At 46.1% G+C, this 18,384-nt stretch overlaps 1 protein-coding gene across 1 annotated transcript in view; it reads left to right on the top strand.

Annotated features, from left to right (window-relative positions):
• Positions 1-18,384, top strand: part of LOC126355337 (uncharacterized) — a 475,493-nt gene that overhangs the window by 419,290 nt on the left and 37,819 nt on the right. Inside the window, exon 14 of the mRNA XM_050005632.1 lies at positions 7,145-7,471. Within this exon, the coding sequence (XP_049861589.1) occupies positions 7,145-7,471 (327 nt within the window). The remainder of the gene's footprint in view (positions 1-7,144; positions 7,472-18,384) is intronic.

Genomic DNA, 18,384 nt, shown 5'->3' with positions numbered 1-18,384 from the left:
CTGTACAGAGACCTTCTCATCTGAAATGCAGGGTGATCAAAAAGTCAGTATACATTTGAAAACGGAATAAATCACGGAATAATGTAGACAGAGAGGTACAAATTGACACACATGCTTGTAATGACATGGGGTTTTATTAGAACCAAAAAAATACAAACGTTCAAAAAATGTCCGACAGATGGCCCTTCATCTGATCAGAATAGCAATAATTAGCATAACAAAGTAAGAGGAAGCAAAGATGATGCTCTTAACAGGAAATGCTCAATATGTCCATCAGCATTCATCAATAATAACTGTAGTCGAGGAATAATGTTGTGAACAGCGCTCTAAAGCATGTCTGGAGTTAGGATGAGGCATTGGCGTATGATGTTGTGTTTCAGCTTCCCTAGAGATCCAGAATGAGATTTTCACTCCGCAGCGGAGTCTGCGCTGATATGAAACTTCCTGGCAGATTAAAACTGTATGCCGGACCGAGACTCGGACTCGGAAAGTTTGGAAGGCAGGAGACGAGGTACTGGCAGAAGTAAAGCTGTGAGGGCGGGGCGTGAGTCGTGCTTGGGTAACTCAGTTGGACGCCGCCACGGTAACTCAGCGTGTTCGGTCAGTGGGTTAGCTGCCCTCTGCAATATAAAAAACTGTGTTAATGGATCAACCACGCACTGACTCGGGTGTCTTCCGACGTCCGCCCCGAGCAGAGACAACGAACGAAAACGAACAAAATGAGATAACAAAAAAAAAAGTTGGTAAAGTACTTGCCCGCGAAAGGCAAAGGTCCCCTAGTTTGAGTCTCGGTCCGGCACACAGTTTTAATCTGCCAGGAAGTTTCATACCAAGATATAGCGGCGATAACGATACACTTGCGACTTCCGGTAACCCCAATAATCGCTCGGACTGAGCTCCGGGGACCTGGGAGGCCAAACATGACGAAAGTGGCGGCTGAGCTCACGATCATCACCAAATGACGCGCGCAAGAGACCTTTTATGCATCTAGCAATCCTTTTTTTGTTCTAATAAAACCACATGTCATTCCAAGCATGTGTGTCTATTTTTACCTCCCTATCTACACTATTCCGTGGTTTATTAAGTTTTCAAATTTATACTAACTTTTTGATCACCCGGTAGATAGAAATAGGCCGATACTAACCAACATGCTGCTAAGACTGTATTACTCATTCAAATACAGCATATCAATATATTACAAATTATTCTTAACCACGCTCATGGCGATATATTTTTTTAATTTTTCTTTGACATTTGCATTGTATAAATTATATTGTCATCAACTAGGTAGTAACAAATCATATGGAGCCATTTTAACAATTGTTAAGCATTCAATTCGCTGTAACCTCAGAGAAATCTTTATGTATATTGTTCTTTATATTATTTAAATAAAGCATTAAAAACTGTATACCAACAAGACTGTAACAATGAGAAGACTTTGCTGTTAGATTCAGAAGCATTCGACCCACCTTACATTTCAAGTAGGTGGGTTACTCTGCACTGTTAATGAAATAAATAAATACACCCTGTACGTGAAGTAACCTTCGTTTCCAAACAGTCATGGACCTGCTTTAGTTATGATTCGTTTGTAGCAAACTGATAAAGAGAAAATGGCGACTTAGCCAACAATGTACTGTTATAAGTTTCCGATAATGTACTAGCAAAATTTCAGAAAATTGCTCGTTTAATGTCCTTTATAAACTGCATTTCTCATTATTACTAAAACATAATGTTTACAAATGATGTGGTGGATTTTCTAATGCTTTCTTTGCACTAACAGTGCATGTCTGAAGGAATTTGCGTCATATTTCTGAATGACACAGACACTGAAATATGATGTTTATCTGTCGACCAAGGACAAGAGACATTCAAGTAAAATATCTCCCCTTTTACGGAATATACATGATGGATGAACGAATACAGGATGGAGACACATGGTTGACGATGTATGGAAGTTTGGGTGTGGCCATCAGTCATGTTCGGGTAGCAAAATACACTACTGGACATTAAAATTGCTACAACAAGAAGAAATGCAAATGATAAACGCGTATTCATTGAACAGATATATTATACTAGAATTTACATGTGATTTCATTTTCAAGCAATTTGGGTGTATAGATCCTACGAAATCAGTACCCAGAACAACCACCTCTGTCCGCAATAACGGCCTTGATACGCCTGGGCATTGAGTCAAACATAGCTTGGATGGCGTGTACAGGTACAGCTGCGCATGCAGCTTCAACACGATACCATAGTTCATCAAGAGTACTGACTAGCATATGACGAGCCAGTTGCTCGGCCACCATTGACCAGACGTTTTCAGTTGGTGACAGATCTGGACAATGTGCTGGCCAGGGCTGCAGTCGAACATTTTCTGTATCCAGAAAGGCCCGTACAGATCCTGCAACGTGCGGTAGTGCATTATCCTGCTGAAATGGATGGTTTCGCAGGGATCGAGTGGAGGGTCGTAACAAATGTGAAATGTAACGTCCACTGTTCAAAGTGACGTCAATGCGAACAAGAGGTGACAGAGACGTGTAACCATTGGCACCCCATACCATCACGCCGGGTTGTACGCCAGTATGGCGATGACGAATACACGCTTCCAATGTGCGTTCACCGTGATGTCGTCAAACAAGGATGCGACCATCATGATGCTGTAAACAGAGCCTGTATTCATCCGAAAAAATGACGTTTTGCCATTGGTGCACCCAGGTTCGTCGTTGAGTACACTATCACAGGTGCTCCTGTCTGTGATGCAGCGACGAGGGCAACCGCAGCCATGGTCTCCGAGCTGATAGTCCGTGCTGCTGCAAACATCGTCGAACTGTTCGTGTAGATGGTTGCTGTCTTTGCAAACGTCCCCACCTGTTGACTCAGGAATCGAGACGTGGCTGCACGATCCGTTACAGCCATGCGGATAAGATGCCTGTCATCTCCCGTGTTAGTGATAAGAGGTCGTTGGAATCCAGCACGGCATTCCGTATTGCTCTCCTGAACCCACCGACTCCATATTCTGCTAACAGTCATTGGATCTCGACCAAAGCGAGCAGCAATGTCGTCATACGATAAACCGCAATCGCGATAGTCTACAATCCGACCTTTATCAAAGTCGGAAGCGTGATGGTTTCGCATTTCTCCTCCTTACACGAGGCATCACAACAACGTTTCACCAGGCAACGCCGGTCAACTGCTGTTTGTTTATGAGAACTCGGTTGGAAACTTTCTTCCTGTTAGCACGTTTTAGGTGTCGCCACCGGCGCCAAACATGTGTGAATGCTCTGAAAAGCTAATCATTTGCATATCACAGCATCTTCTTCCTGTCGGTTAAATTTCGCGTTTGTAGAACGTCATCTTCGTATTGTAGCAATTTTAATGGCCAGTAGTGTAGTAAGGCGACCACTAGCGGTAAGCGGGAAATCTGGATTCGAGTCCCGGTCTGGTATAAATTTTCACTGTCGTCATTCTATTATACAGCAAACCGTTGTGCATATTCACAATTGCGAATACATTTAATATATATGTTATTAAAAAATGTGGTTCACTGTGTAGGCAAGCACTGTATTATTATTGAAGCTTAAGATTTGCATGTCATTTTCTTTTCAATGATAACATTTCTTTTGCACCTGTCCTATAAATTCTAGTATTTAAATTTCAGGTTTACCGTAGGGTTAGGAGCCGCAACACTGTTGAATCCTTTAGAGTTATCACCACGAAGGTAGTGAGTGTATCGCACAACACGTCCTGTTATAAATAGCGACTGCCTCCTTGCTTTTCCTACTATCACTGATACCTTCGAGGTTTTTGTCACATTTGTGTTCATTTACGTTATTGGCACTCCTTGCAGTGTTTTGTCAGACATTCATAGTCGAACACGTTTGCAGTATCTACAACGGTGGCAACTCCACTGAGTGATGGATGCCCTGTCTTCTGTCAGTAACAGTCCAATGCAGAAATAATATCAGTTAACTGACAAATATCTACAGTTTCCTTCACTGCCCGCTGCACAGATGCTTCACAGGCTTCTGTTAGGGCCATATGCAAACGTTTATAATGCCTCTCAGATTTGACAGGTGGCGATAGGAGATCCATCACAGCACAGCATATCTCGACTCCATTTCTTCCCTACCCAGTACACATCATGGAATAAGCAAGACTAATATTCATTTCACTATCTTTTGTATATGTCACAGGAGATGTCATTGTACATTTCGTTACTTTATACAGTTGACATTCCGCTACAGTTTTACTGGATAGGCCTCTTCTCTTGCTTACGTCCTTACTAATGGTAAGGGATTTTTCAGTATTACAATATTATATTTAGCAACAGACAGAAATTCTGAAATCCTGCACTTACTAATTGAAATATAACCATTATTTTCACTATTTGGAACTCCAACACCTCGTTCATTTTCCGTAAGATGTTTCAACTTGCGTTTTTTAATCACTGAAAGGCAAACTTTTTTGACCAATGAATACCCGTGTATCATCTGCATTTCTTCTTGGTGTAGCAATTTTAATGGCTAGTAGTGTGAAACAGCCACTGCCATTACGCCTTTATTCTCCAATCCGAGTCACTTGATTGTCAATAAAAGATAAAAGTGTCCTATCTGGACGGGAGTAGATGTAACGTACGAGTGCTGGTTGTGACACACGGACGTCGACATATGGAAGTATTGGGTGTGGCCATGATTCGTGCACCGATAGCCGAAGTGGTTAAGGAAACCGCTAGCGTATATCGGGAGATACGGATGCGAGTCCTGGCACAGCACAAACTTTCATTGTCGTCATTCCATTATACAGCCTTTGGTGGCTTATATTCGCAACTGTGAATACATTTCCTGTATTTCTTGACGGCTGTAATCGCTGCAGTGCCTGATCCTTCGAACATGCAGGAATGTCTGAGCTTCTTAATGACACAGGTGCTGCTATTTGGTATTAGGTTACTCGGCCTTCCGGCTCTCCAGGGAAGCAAATTGCTGGCAGTTTAGCCAAGAAAACACCAAATGCCGTACACGAATGTGAACCTAATGTAGTTAATACATCGGATTAGTAACAAATAGGATAAGAAACATTATTTCTCTACTAATAAGCATTTGTGTGTGTGTGTGTGTGTGTGTGTGTGTGTGTGACTGGCGGTCAACGGCTCGATGAAACCATTCCGAGGTATTCACCGTCAGTCATACTCGGTGATGGCCCTAACAAATCTCTCATCTATCCTATCTTCTTTTTATATTCTCCTTAAAAACAACAAAATTTTATTTATATTTCAACCACAAATTATTGTTATTCTGAATCATTCTTTGTAAATGTTGTAAATAAAACATAAGGAAAGAAAACTGTAAAAAGATGAAAAACGAAAATTGTAAGATGTATGACCTGTTTTGAACATCAGGCAACAGGTCTATAATTTGGCAATAAATACACTCCTGGAAATTGAAATAAGAACACCGTGAATTCATTGTCCCAGGAAGGGGAAACTTTATTGACACATTCCTGGGGTCACATACATCACATGATCACACTGACAGAACCACAGGCACATAGACACAGGCAACAGAGCATGCACAATGTCGGCACTAGTACAGTGTATATCCACCTTTCGTAGCAATGCAGGCTGCTATTCTCCCATGGAGACGATCGTAGAGATGCTGGATGTAGTCCTGTATAACGGCTTGCCATGCCATTTCCACCTGGCGCCTCAGTTGGACCAGCGTTCGTGCTGGACGTGCAGGCCGCGTGAGACGACGCTTCATCCAGTCCCAAACATGCTCAATGGGGGACAGATCCGGAGATCTTGCTGGCCAGGGTAGTTGACTTACACCTTCTAGAGCACGTTGGGTGGCTCGGGATACATGCGGACGTGCATTGTCCTGTTGGAACAGCAAGTTCCCTTGCCGGTCTAGGAATGGTAGAACGATGGGTTCGATGACGGTTTCGATGTACCGTGCACTATTCAGAGTCCCCTCGACGATCACCAGAGGTGTACGGCCAGTGTAGGAGATCGCTCCCCACACCATGATGCCGGGTGTTGGCCCTGTGAGCCTCGGTCGTATGCAGTCCTGATTGTGGCGCTCACCTGCACGGCGCCAAACACGCATACGAAAATCATTGACACCAAGGCAGAAGCGACTCTCATCGCTGAAGACGACACGTCTCCATTCGTCCCTCCATTCACGCCTGTCGCGACACCACTGGAGGCGGGCTGCACGATGTTGGGGCGTGAGCGGAAGACGGCCTAACGGTGTGCGGGACCGTAGCCCAGCTTCATGGAGACGGTTGCGAATGGTCCTCGCCGATACCCCAGGAGCAACAGTGTCCCTAATTTGCTGGGAAGTGGCGGTGCGGTCCCCTACGGCACTGCGTAGGATCCTACGGTCTTGGCGTGCATCCGTGCGTCGCTGCGGTCCGGTGCCAGGTCGACGGGCACGTGCACCTTCCGCCGACCACTGGCGACAACATCGATGTACTGTGGAGACCTCACGCCCCACGTGTTGAGCAATTCGGCGGTACGTCCACCCGGCCTCCCGCATGCCCACTATACGCCCTCGCTCAAAGTCCGTCAACTGCACATACGGTTCACGTCCACGCTGTCGCGGCATGGTACCAGTGTTAAAGACTGAGATGGAGCTCCGTATGCCACTGCAAACTGGCTGACACTGACGGCGGCGGTGCACAAATGCTGCGCATTTAGCGCCATTCGACGGCCAACACCACGGTTCCTGGTGTGTCCGCTGTGCCGTGCGTGTGATCATTGCTTGTACAGCTCTCTCGCAGTGTCCGGAGCAAGTATGGTGGCTCTGACACAACGGTGTAAATGTGTTCTTTTTTCCATTTCCAGGAGTGTAAATAGAATATAAATAAATTTCCAGGGGAGTGGAAGAATGTGCATTGTTACCACTGTTTCGCCAGAGACCATTATAAAGGGAGATATTTTGCGGCCTATGTAGTTGGTTTCCCACTTCCCCCTCAAGCCAAAGCGAGACTGGTATGGGGTTTACTTGTATCGTCCGACTAAAGGTGCAGCACATCAGCTGTGACAACAGTATGAAAGATGTCTACAGCAGACAGCTTTCAACAGACACGTCTTCACGCTGGAGCCTCGGCGTTGACAGTTTCCGTAACGCGGTGCTTTCCGGCGCAGGCTGCTGCGCGTGGTGTGCCCCGCGTCGCCCAACGCCCGCCAGTACGCGGTGCACGTGTTCTCCGAGGAGTGGTTCGGCGAGCCGGCGGCGCAGCAGGTGTACCTGTCGCCGCCGCGGCCCGCCTCCTTCCTGGTGGAGTTCGTGTCGCGGGAGGCGGGCGCCGCCTCGCTCAGCTGGCTCGAGATCTCGCGGCCGCGCGCCTCGCTGCGCCTGCTCGACGCCGCCCCAGCGCCGGCCAACGACTCGGCCGGACTGCCGACGCCGCCCCTCGTCGAGTGCCCGCACAAGTGCCCCGAGCTCAACGCCTGCATCAGCGCCGCCCTCTGGTGCGTACCTCTCTTGCTCGTGGTTATCCACTGTACGATCTCAAGTATCCGGATACATATTAGTGGACATTAATATGGGGGTGGCTGTCTTCACCTTTACCACAGACACTGCTGGGGACAGTTTCAATGAGGTGTCTATCCAGGAAGGAATGAATGCCCTTTCTCCCTCAACAACTGAAACCAGAGAATGTAGTGATTTGGCCGGCCTGACTAGCCGAGCGGTTCTAGGCGCTACAGTCTGGAACCGCGCGACCGCTACGGTCGCAGGTTCGAATCCTGCCTCCGGCATGGATGTGTGTGATGTCCTTAGGTTAGTTACGTTTAAGTAGTTCTAAGTTCTAGGGGACTGATGACCTCAGCAGTTAAGTCCCATAGTGCTCAGAGTATTTGAACCATTTTTTGTAGTAGTGATTTATTATTTTTTCTTCAGAAATACAGCCTATTATCTGAAAAATTAAAATAGGACATACAAACCACATTGTCTTGGCTAGTAATAAATTTATATATTAACCATTTATTTCTGATTCTTAACTTTTCATTTAAAACGACTACTACTACTACTACTACTACTGAAAAACTGACATGCAACGATTAACCACTTACTCAACTACGAATGCTGTTATAAGCGCTATAGAAATTGTTCTGTGTTTGCTCATTTATTTTGGAGTATTTACCTTGAAGATGGTTTTTTTTCGCTAATGGATCCTCCCTCATACTTCCCCACAACAATCGTTGTCTGCTGGATTCCTTGAGCCTCGGGTATCATGACAGCTCCGCTTTCACTATTAACTCACTTGCACCAACGGAATGCAGATTCCTTGAGAAACTATTTCATTCGGTGGTCATCGATCTCGGTTGTCTTCTATCCCTCTGCAGAGTATGTTGTCTAGCCGGGATGGCAGCTTGGTGACGTGTAGTTGAATGCCTCATGAAGTTTCCATGGCCTTCCTGCGTACTGCGGCTGCAGTACCGGGTGACCAAAAAGTCAGTATAAATTTGAAAACTGAATAAATCACGAAATAATGTAGATAGAGAGGAACAAATCGACACACATGACATGGGGTTTCATTAGATCCAAAAGTTCACAAAATTTCCGACAGATGGCGCTTTATCTGATCAGAATAACAATAATTAGCATAACAAAGCAAAGATTATGTTTTTTACAGGAAATGCTTAATATGTCCACCATCATTCCTCAACAATAGCTATAGTCGAGGAATAATGTTGTTAACAGCACTCTAAAGCATGTCCGGAGTTATCGTGAGGCATTGGCGTCGGATGTTGTCTTTCAGCATCCCTAGAGATGTCGGTCGATCACGATACACTTGCGACTTCAGATATCCCCAAAGCCAATAATCGCACGGTCTGACGTCTGGGAACCTGGGAGGCCAAGCATGACGAAAGTGGCTGCTGAGCACACGATCATCACCAAAGGATGCGCGCCAGAGATCTTTCACGCGTCTAGCATTACTTCGTTTTTTTTTTGTGCTAATAAAACCCCATGTCATTCCAAGCATGTGTGTTAATTTTTACCTCTCTATCTACGTTATTCCCTGGTTTATTAAGTTTTCAAATTTATACTGACTTTTTGATCACCCGGTATTGTCCAAGATGCGCCACGTCAACTCGTTCCTTATTGTTGCTCTGAGATCCAACATTATTAATGCCTGACGGCTATCCCCCGCCGCGCCTTCGTAGAGCTAGGTCCCACAAAGTGTTCTGGCGTGCCTACACAGCCACGGGCGCAGTTATAATTCATCTGTCTTTTGATTTTTTATAGATACGTAACATATGGGCGTTGGCCAGTCAGGTAATGTATCAGTCCACTCGACTGGTTAACGTGTGTCATTTTTAGTCTCTCCTTGGTGTTAGGGAGTAATTCGTATGCTCTCCTTCTTCTCTCTAAGGTGTCACATTCATTTTTCCACCTTTGTAATATGCGATCTTTTATTAACTACTTCGATTTGGCATCAGTTGCAAGCATCCTTCCTACTTCCGTTGCAATTCCTTTCTTTAACCAGTAAAAGGCCCAGCTCTTACTAATTTACAAGTCCACCGGGAATATTCCTGGAATTACTAACAAAGTAAGTCTCGGGACAGAGAAGCAGGCGGCCGTTACTTATAAGCTCTTCTCACTTAGGAGGCTGGCTTCACTAACTGCAACCTACGAGCCGAAACACTCGCATCATATCATACGACAGACGCTAATACAGCCTGATATTATGATGTGATTGTTTTCAAGGAAAGCCGAAATTGCTTGTTTGCAAAGATTATTAGTTTTGTTTAGCACAATTTGTACCTTCTGTGCCTGCTTCCTCTATTTGATGTCCAAACTTAGGACGTTATTATAGAAATAACCCTAGATATCTCGATAGTGAGCTTCTGCTAATCTTTAAATCATTTAATTTTATTTTACGCTTTCTCTCTAAGTTCCCTTTCAGCAGCAGATACGTTGTTTTGTGAGGTTCTAGTGACAGTTCAACGCTTCGACACCAGTTCTCAAGTTCGTGGAGTACCGCATTGCATTTTTCTTGATGTACAAAGTAGTTACTTAGACGGTGCGGCCTGGAGCGGAGCCGACCAACTCACGCTTCCCATAGGTGTTCCATTTGGATGAGGCCGGAACTTCGAACACGCAACTCCATTCCAGCAATGTTATTGTCCTTATTTTCCCAAAACCATTTCTTCACAGATGTTTCTGTATCATAGGGTGCAATATCGTGCTAATATAATCATCACCTCAGAACCGATTCTCTACTGCAATCTGTAGAAAATACTGTGAAACGTGTTCACGTACTTCCGTATTAAAGATTTTCTTAAGCATAATAGGGGGACTACATCTTAATCACGAAAAATACCCCCATACTATAACAGTACATCCTCTGTACTTCAGTGCTGGCACTACACAGGTTGCAGCTCTCGGCTGTAATGTAATGTGTGTGACATCTTATGGAACGTAACTGCTAAGGTCATCGGTCCCTAAGCTTACACACTACTTAACCTAAATTATCATAAGGAGAAACACACACACCCATACCCGAGGGAGGACTCAAAGCTCCACTGGGACCAGCCTCACAGTCCATCATTGCAGCGCTTTAGACCGCTCGGCTAATCCCGCGCGGCAGCTCTCGGCTGATATACATCTACAGAGCGGCAAGTTGAGTATTTATCTTTTTCTGTGTTTTCCTCGTATTATATTTACTAAATGCCGTGCATGTGTTTCTCTTGAAGGGGTTTCATCTTGCGTTTTTGTTAGCGTAAATTCATTCAGACTGCGGCGCAGTAGTTGCTCATTTGTTTTGTTTTGAAGGCAACCGCTCGTTTGTTTAGTAAGGCAGCCAATCAGGTCGCAGCTCTCGGCTGTGATGCGAGTGCGTCTACAGAGCGACTAGTTGAGTGTTAATCTTTTTCTGTGTTTCCCTCGTAGTACATTTATTAAATTTTGTGATTGTTTTTCTGTTTAAGAGATTCAATCTTGCGTTTTTGTAAGAGTGAATTCATTCAGTCTTCACCGCAATAATTGCTCACTGAACAGCCAGTTACATAGCTCATTAACGCATCAGCGTCAAATGGTGACAAATGAAAACGATAGCAAGATGAATATCTGGGATTCTTTCTGATTTTTTAGTTTACTTCTTCGGTTACTCTTGTTAGGAGGGTGAGGATGTGCGCTTGCTGTGTGCGGATGCAGGAGGAAAAATGGTTCAAATGGCCCTGAGCACTATGGGACTTAACATCTATGGTCATCAGTCCCCTAGAACTTAGAACTACTTAAACCTAACTAACATAAGGACATCACACAACACCCCGCCAACACGAGGCAGAGAAAATCCCTGACCCCGCCGGGAATCGAACCCGGGAACCCGGGCGTGGATGCAGGAGGAGCTGGCGCAATTTCCGAACAGCTGAATGTGCTTTTGGGTACGGTCAATCGCCTTCAGGCTGCTTCCTCGGGGTGTAGCAGTGACGAAGAATCTATTCAGTTACATGGGACACCTCAGGCGTTGCTTGTTTTGCCCAAGGGCTCTGCTTCCGAGGCACTTCCTATGTACCTGACGGTAGATCCACCCTCACTGACGGGTGATTGGTGGGTGGTAACGAATTCGTGTCATCGGTGGCGGAGCACCAATGTGGTTTGGGAACTCCAACATTTGGTGGGTTGTGGAGCTTACGCAAGTAGCGTTCAGGACTGCAAAAAAACTCAATGTGCATTCGGTGCATCTGCCAGTGGGACCTCACACGAGACGTGGAGGTGGTCGTGCCTGCGGCTATCAGACTTGCAGGGTACAGTCGTCTGCAAGTTGTTGCTCACGTCGGCACCAACTACACCTGTAGCTTGGGTTCTGACAGGCGGCTGGCGGAGCTAGTGAAGACCACTGGCCTTGAGTGCGGGGTTCGAGGAAAGCTCACAAGTTTGCAACATTTTCCCAAGGTTGATAGGTGTCTTTTGGTCTGAAGTCGAGTGGAAGGTCTCAACCAAAGCTTCCTCGACTCTGTGACAATCTTGGCTGCAGATTTCTAGCCCTGCGCTATCGTGTGGAGATTTGCAGGACTCCCCTTGAGAGGTCGGGCGTGCACTACACAAAGGAGGCAGCTAATCGCATAACAGAGTACTTGTGGAGTGCACATTAGGATTTTTTAGGCTAGATGGTAGTTTGTGATGCTCTGATGAACAATCGCCAGTCGATATGCAGGAAGGGTAGTCAGACGGCGGTTCAGAGTAAATACATTTATAATAAATTTCTCGAATTTACTGCCCTCCAGAAAAGTTCTTCCACTCAAATTATTCTTGAGACCGAGAGCTGTGTGAAACCTTAAGTGGAAAGATCTGAAATATTTAGTGAGTCGTGGAACGTTTATAGAAAACACAGATTAGACACCATAGGAGAGGGAGTGTCCATTGCAGTTGAAAAATATTGCCTCTATTGAGGTCGAAATTGAGTATGACAGTGAAGTTATCTGGTCGCGTATAACAGGTGTAAGGGAAACTAAATTAATTGCTGGATGTTTTTACCAGCCACCCGATTCTCCTGTGACGCTTCCTGAGTCATTCGAAGAAAGTCAACGGTCAGTAGTATGTAAATACCGAGATCATGCAATATTTGTTGGAGGCAACTTTAACATACCAAGTATGGACGGGGATGTCTATAGATTCATTGCGAGGGGTACAGACAGGTAGTTATGCGAAATACTTTTGAACACGTTATCTGAAAACTGTCTTGAGCAACTAGCTTAGCAGTCCACATGCAATGGAAATATCTTAGACCTTGTAGCTACAAATATACCGAACCTTATCGACAAAGGCAGTCTAGATACGGGGATTAGCTATCCCGATGACATTATCGCAACTATGGTTACAAAAGTTAAGGTGAGTCAAGAAGTCTAGGAGAGTGTTTCTGCTAGATAGGGCAGATAATCAGTTGTTAGCGTCTCAGTTAAACAGTGAAATGACATCACTTAGTACCTGTAAGATGGACGTAATGGAATTATGGGCAAAGTTGAAGCAGACTGTAAATCGTGTCTGGAGAGCTATGTGTTTAGTGAATGAATAAAGGATGGGAAGACCTTCAATGTTTTAATAACGAAAGTCGGATGATTCTGAGGAAGCAGAGACTGTTGCACCGTCGGTTCAAAAGAGAACGTACAGATGACGACCAACGAAGATTAGTAGAGATTCGTGCGTCTGCGAAAAGATCTATGCCGGAAGTCTACAACAAATTACCTTAGCAAAATATCTGACAGAGAACACGAGAAAATTCTGGTCGCATGTAAAATCGCTAAGCGGCTGCCATTAAGACCCTTGTTGGCAGTCTGGTGTGGCAGTTGAAGTTAGCAAAACGAAATCCGAAGTTTTGAATTTTACCTTTCCTAGTCAAAATTTATCACGAAACTTTCGGATGGCACGAAGTCCCAAGCGACTGGAAAATAGTGCAAATGATTCCAGTGTGTAATAAGAGTAAAATAACAGACCCAGAAAATTACAAACCAATATCCCCAACTTCGGTTTGCTGCAGAATCCTTGGACATAATCTTAGTTCTAATACAATAAACGTTCTCGAGACTGAGAAGCTTATGTCTAAGAATCAGCATGGTTTTAGAAAACATCGCTCGTACAGAATTCAACTTGCCTTTTTCTTACATAGCATACTGCGAACTAATGATTAAGGGCAACAGACAGATGCCATATTTGTAGATTTTCGGAAGGCGTTTGGCACGGTACCCATTGCACGCTGTTAACAAAGGTACGAGCATATGGAATAAGTTCACAGATATGTGAGTCGCTGGAAGACTTCTTAAATAATAGAACTCAGTATGTTGTCCTCGACGGAGTGTGTTCACCAGAGACAAGGGTGTAATGAGGAGTGCCACTGAAAAATATGATAGGACTGCTGTTGTTCTCTGTATACATAAACGATTTGGCGGACAGGGTGGGCAGCAGTCTGCGTTTGTTTGCTGATGATGCTGTGGTGTACAGTAAGGTGTCGAAGTTGAGAGCCTGTGGGAAGACACGAGACGACTTAGACAAAATTCTAGTATGCTGAATAGCAGTTTCCTCTAAATGTGGAAAAATGTAAGCTAATGCAGATGAGTGAGAAGAGCAAACCTGTAACGTTAGGATACAGTATCACTAGTGTTCTGTATAACACAGTCAAGTCTTTTAAATATCCGACATAACGTTGCAAAGCGATATGAAATGGAACGAGCATGTGAGAAATGTGATAGGAAAGACAGATGTTGGAGCTCTGTTTATTGGGAGAATTCTAGGAAAGAGTGGCTCTCCTGTGAAGGAGACCGCGTATAGTACGCTGCTGCGAACTATTCTTGAGTCTGGTAGAGTCTTTGGGATCTGTACCAGGTCCGACTGAGGGAAGGCATCGAAGCAGTTCAGAGGAGTGCTGCTATATTTGTTACCGGTAAGTTCTAACAACTCGTAAGTGTTACGGAGATGCTTCGGGAGCTCAAATGGGAATACCTGGAGGGAAGGCGACGGCGTTTTCGAGATACACTATTGAGAAAATTTAGAGACTCGGCATTTGAAGCTGACTGCAGAACGATTTTACTGCCGACAACACACACTGCGTGTAAGGACCACGAAGATAAGATACGAGAAATTAGCGCTCATACGGAGGCATATAGTCCTTGCTCTATTTGCCAGTGGAACAGGAAAGGAAATGACTGTTAGTGATACAAGGTACCCTCCGCCATGCACGACGCACCATACTGGGGCTTGCCGAGCACCTATGTAGATGTAGCTGTAGATGTACAATGTTGGCGTTAACGTTCTTCAGACAGTCTCAAAAACCCAGACTCTTCCGTCGGATTGCCACAGCGTATATTGTGATTAATCACTTCACATCAGTCGTTTCCAGTCACCCACTGTCCACTGGCGTTGCTCTTTACACCACTAAAAGTTCACCTTGCACTAACTACAGAAATGTGTGGCTTTTGAGGACCTGTTCGATACGAATTCTTTTTAACTTTCGAAGCACACTCAGTGTATAGCTGGACTGCTGGTAGCACGGTGCAACTCATGAGTGACTCCCTTCGCTAACTACCGGTCCCCTGGTGGACTGCAGCATGTAGAGACGCTTTACGTGCTCGTCGACGTGCTTTACGCGCCTTTAAACGCCACCGTACAGTGGCGAATTGTATCAATTGTAAACGATTACGTGCGCAGTGTCGTCGTGTTATTAAAGAAAGCAAGAAAGCCAGCTGGGCTGATTTCACAAGCACCTTCAACAGTTTTACTCCTTCTTCTGTTGTCTGGGGTAGCCTGCGCCGGCTATCTGGCACTAAGGTCCACTCACCAGTTTCTGGCTTGACGGTCGCGAATGACGTCTTTGTGGCCCCTGAGGATGTCTCCAATGTCTTCGGCCGCTTTTTCGCAGAGGTTTCGAGCTCCACTCATTACCCTCCTGCCTTCCTCCCCCAAAAAGAGGCAGAGGTGGCTCGGCCACCTAACTTCCACTCCTCGAAACGTGAAAGTTCCAATGCCACATTCACCATGCGGGAACTCGAAAATGTACTTGCCCGGTCACGGTCCTCCGCTCCAGGGCCTGATTCTATTCATATTCAGATGCTGAAGAACCTTTCTCCTGCGGGTAAAAGTTTCCTTCTTCGTACTTACAATCGCATCTGGATTGAGGGACATGTTCCCGCATGCTGGCGCGAGTCTATTGTTGTACCGATTCCTAAGCCGGGGAAGGCCAAGCACTTGCCTTCCAGTTATCGACCCATCTCGCTTACCAGCTGTGTCTGTAAGGTGATGGAGCGAATGGTTAACTCTCGTTTGGTTTGGCTGCTCGAATCTCGACGCCTACTTACCAATGTACAATGTGGATTTCGTAGGCGCCGCTCTGCTGTTGACCATCTGGTTACCTTGTCGACCTTCATTATGAATAACTTCTTGCGGAAGCGCCCGACCGTGGCTGTGTTCTTTGATTTGGAGAACGCTTACGACACCTGTTGGAGGGCGGGCATTCTCCGTACCATGCATACATGGGGCCTTCGCGGTCGCCTCCCTCTTTTTATTCGTTCCTTTTTAATCGATCGACAGTTCAGGGTACGTGTGGGTTCTGTCCTGTCAGACACCTTTCGCCAGGAGAATGGGGTGCCACAGGGCTCAGTTTTGAGCGTCGCTCTCTTCGCCATAGCGATCAATCCAATAATGGATTGCCTCCCAGCTGATGTATCAGGCTCCCTGTTCGTGGACTATTTTACCATCTATTGCAGCGCGCAGCGTACATGTTTCCTAGAGCGCTGTCTTCAGCGTTCTCTTGACCGTCTTTACTCCTGGAGTGTCGCCAATGGCTTCCGTTTTTCTGCCGAGAAGACGTTCTGTATTAACTTCTGGCGCTACAAAGAGTTTCTCCCACCGTCCTTACGACTCGGTCCCTTCGCTCTCCCGTTCGTGGAGACAACAAAATTTTTAGGTCTTACATTTGACAGGAAACTTAGCTGGTCTCCACATGTGTCATATTTGGCTGCCCGTTGTACCCGTTCTCTAAATGTCCTCCGTGTTCTCAGTGGTATGTCGTGGGGAGCGGATCCAACCGTCCTACTTCGCCTATATGGGTCGATCGTCCGCTCCAAGCTGGATTATGGAAGCTTCGTATACTCCTCTGCACGGCCGTCCATCTTAAGCCGCCTCAACTCCATACAACATCGGGGTTTACGTCTTGAGATCGGAGCGTTTTATACTAGTCCCGTAGAGAGTCTTCATGCTGAAGCCGGTGAATTTCCACTCACCTATCGGCGTGATATACTGCTTTGTCGTTATGCCTGTCGGCTACTGTCAATGCCCGACCACCCATCGTATCGTTCCGTTTTTGACGACTCTCTCGACCATCAGTACCGGTTTTATGTATCTGCCCTGCTACCCCTGCAGTTCGATTTCGTCGCCTCCTTCAACACCTTGATTTTTCACTCCCTGCAACCTTTAGAGTGCGCGAGAGCCACACGCCAACTTGACTCCAGGCTCAGGTTCGCATTCACCTTGACCTCAGCTCGCTCCCAAAGGAGGTTACCCCCGGTTTGGTATACCACTCCCGTTTTGTCGAACTTAGTTCGAAGTTCATTAATATGACCTTCATTTATACAGATGGCTCTAACACCAATGACGGGGTCGGGTGTTCTTTTATTGTCGGGACACAAAGTTTCAAATACCGGCTACATGGCCATTGTTCGGTCTTCACAGCTGAGCTATTTGCCCTCTACCAGGCTGTTCTTTACATCTGCCGCCACCGACATTCTGCTTATGTCCTGCTCCGATTCTCTGAGCGCCATCCAGAGCCTCAGTGATCCTTATCCGGTTCACCCTTTCGTGCACCGGATCCAACGCTCTCTTCAGCAGCTGGTGGACGACGGGTCTCCAGTTAGCTTTATGTGGGTTCCTGGCCATGTCGGTATCCCTGGGAACGAAGATGCAGATGCCGCGGCCAAGGCTGCGGTCCTCCAGCCTCGGACGACTTCTTGTTGTGTCCCTTCATCAGATTGTAGCAGGGTCACTTGTCGGCGCATTTTGTCGCTGTGCCGTGCCGATTGGGCTGCACTTACGGACAACCAGCTTCGGGCCTTGAAACCTCTTCCCGCGGCTTGGACGTCCTCCTCACGTCCTTATCGGCGGGAGGAGGGCATTTTGGCCCGGCTACGAAATGGACACTGCCAGTTCAGCCACCGCCATCTTGTGACGGCTGCGCTGGCGCCGTTCTGTCCATGTGGGCAATTGCTGACTGTCCGCCACATTTTAACGTCCTGTCCGGATTTTACTACACTGCGTCTTGATCTTGGCCTGCCATGTACGCTGGATGCCATTTTAGCGGATGACCCAGGAGCTGCTGCTCGCGTTCTTCGTTTTATCAATTTGACACACCTGTCTAAGGACGTTTGATTATGCTCTTGCTTTTTAATCCTATGCCTGTTAATAGGTTTATAGTGTTGTCCCTTTTAGTTGCTGTTTTAACCTTGTGCCTCGCGGTACATTCCTAACTTAGTCAGGGCGCTAATGACCATTGTAGTTGTGCGCCCTAAAAACACAACAAATCCTTCGCTAATTTCATGCTGTCTTTTATGACTGCCCTTCGCAGTGCTAAGCAGCCATTGCACGCTCTGCCTGATCTTGGATCAGCTGCGGTTGTTCTTTCTCGTTTGCACTTCGCAATGATATCACCAAGTGTCGAGTTGGTGAGCTTCAAAAGGATAAAATGTCCCTGATTCTCAGGCGATATGTTCTAGATCAATGAGCTCTGCTGGGCGATCCATTCTGTTGTTTCTGCTTGTATAGTCACAACACAACCCGCTTCCTTTCATAATCTCGGATCCACGTCTCGTGACATCTACTGGTCAATTCCGCATTACATAGGGATGCCTGCATACTACTGATCTCATAGTGTACCTGTCTCTCACCTGCCTTG

Source organism: Schistocerca gregaria, chromosome 3 (genome assembly GCF_023897955.1).
Source record: "Schistocerca gregaria isolate iqSchGreg1 chromosome 3, iqSchGreg1.2, whole genome shotgun sequence".
Taxonomy (NCBI): Eukaryota; Metazoa; Arthropoda; class Insecta; order Orthoptera; family Acrididae; genus Schistocerca; species Schistocerca gregaria.
The sequence above is the reverse complement of the archived record's forward strand: the minus strand, read 5'-3'. Positions and strand labels throughout refer to the sequence as shown.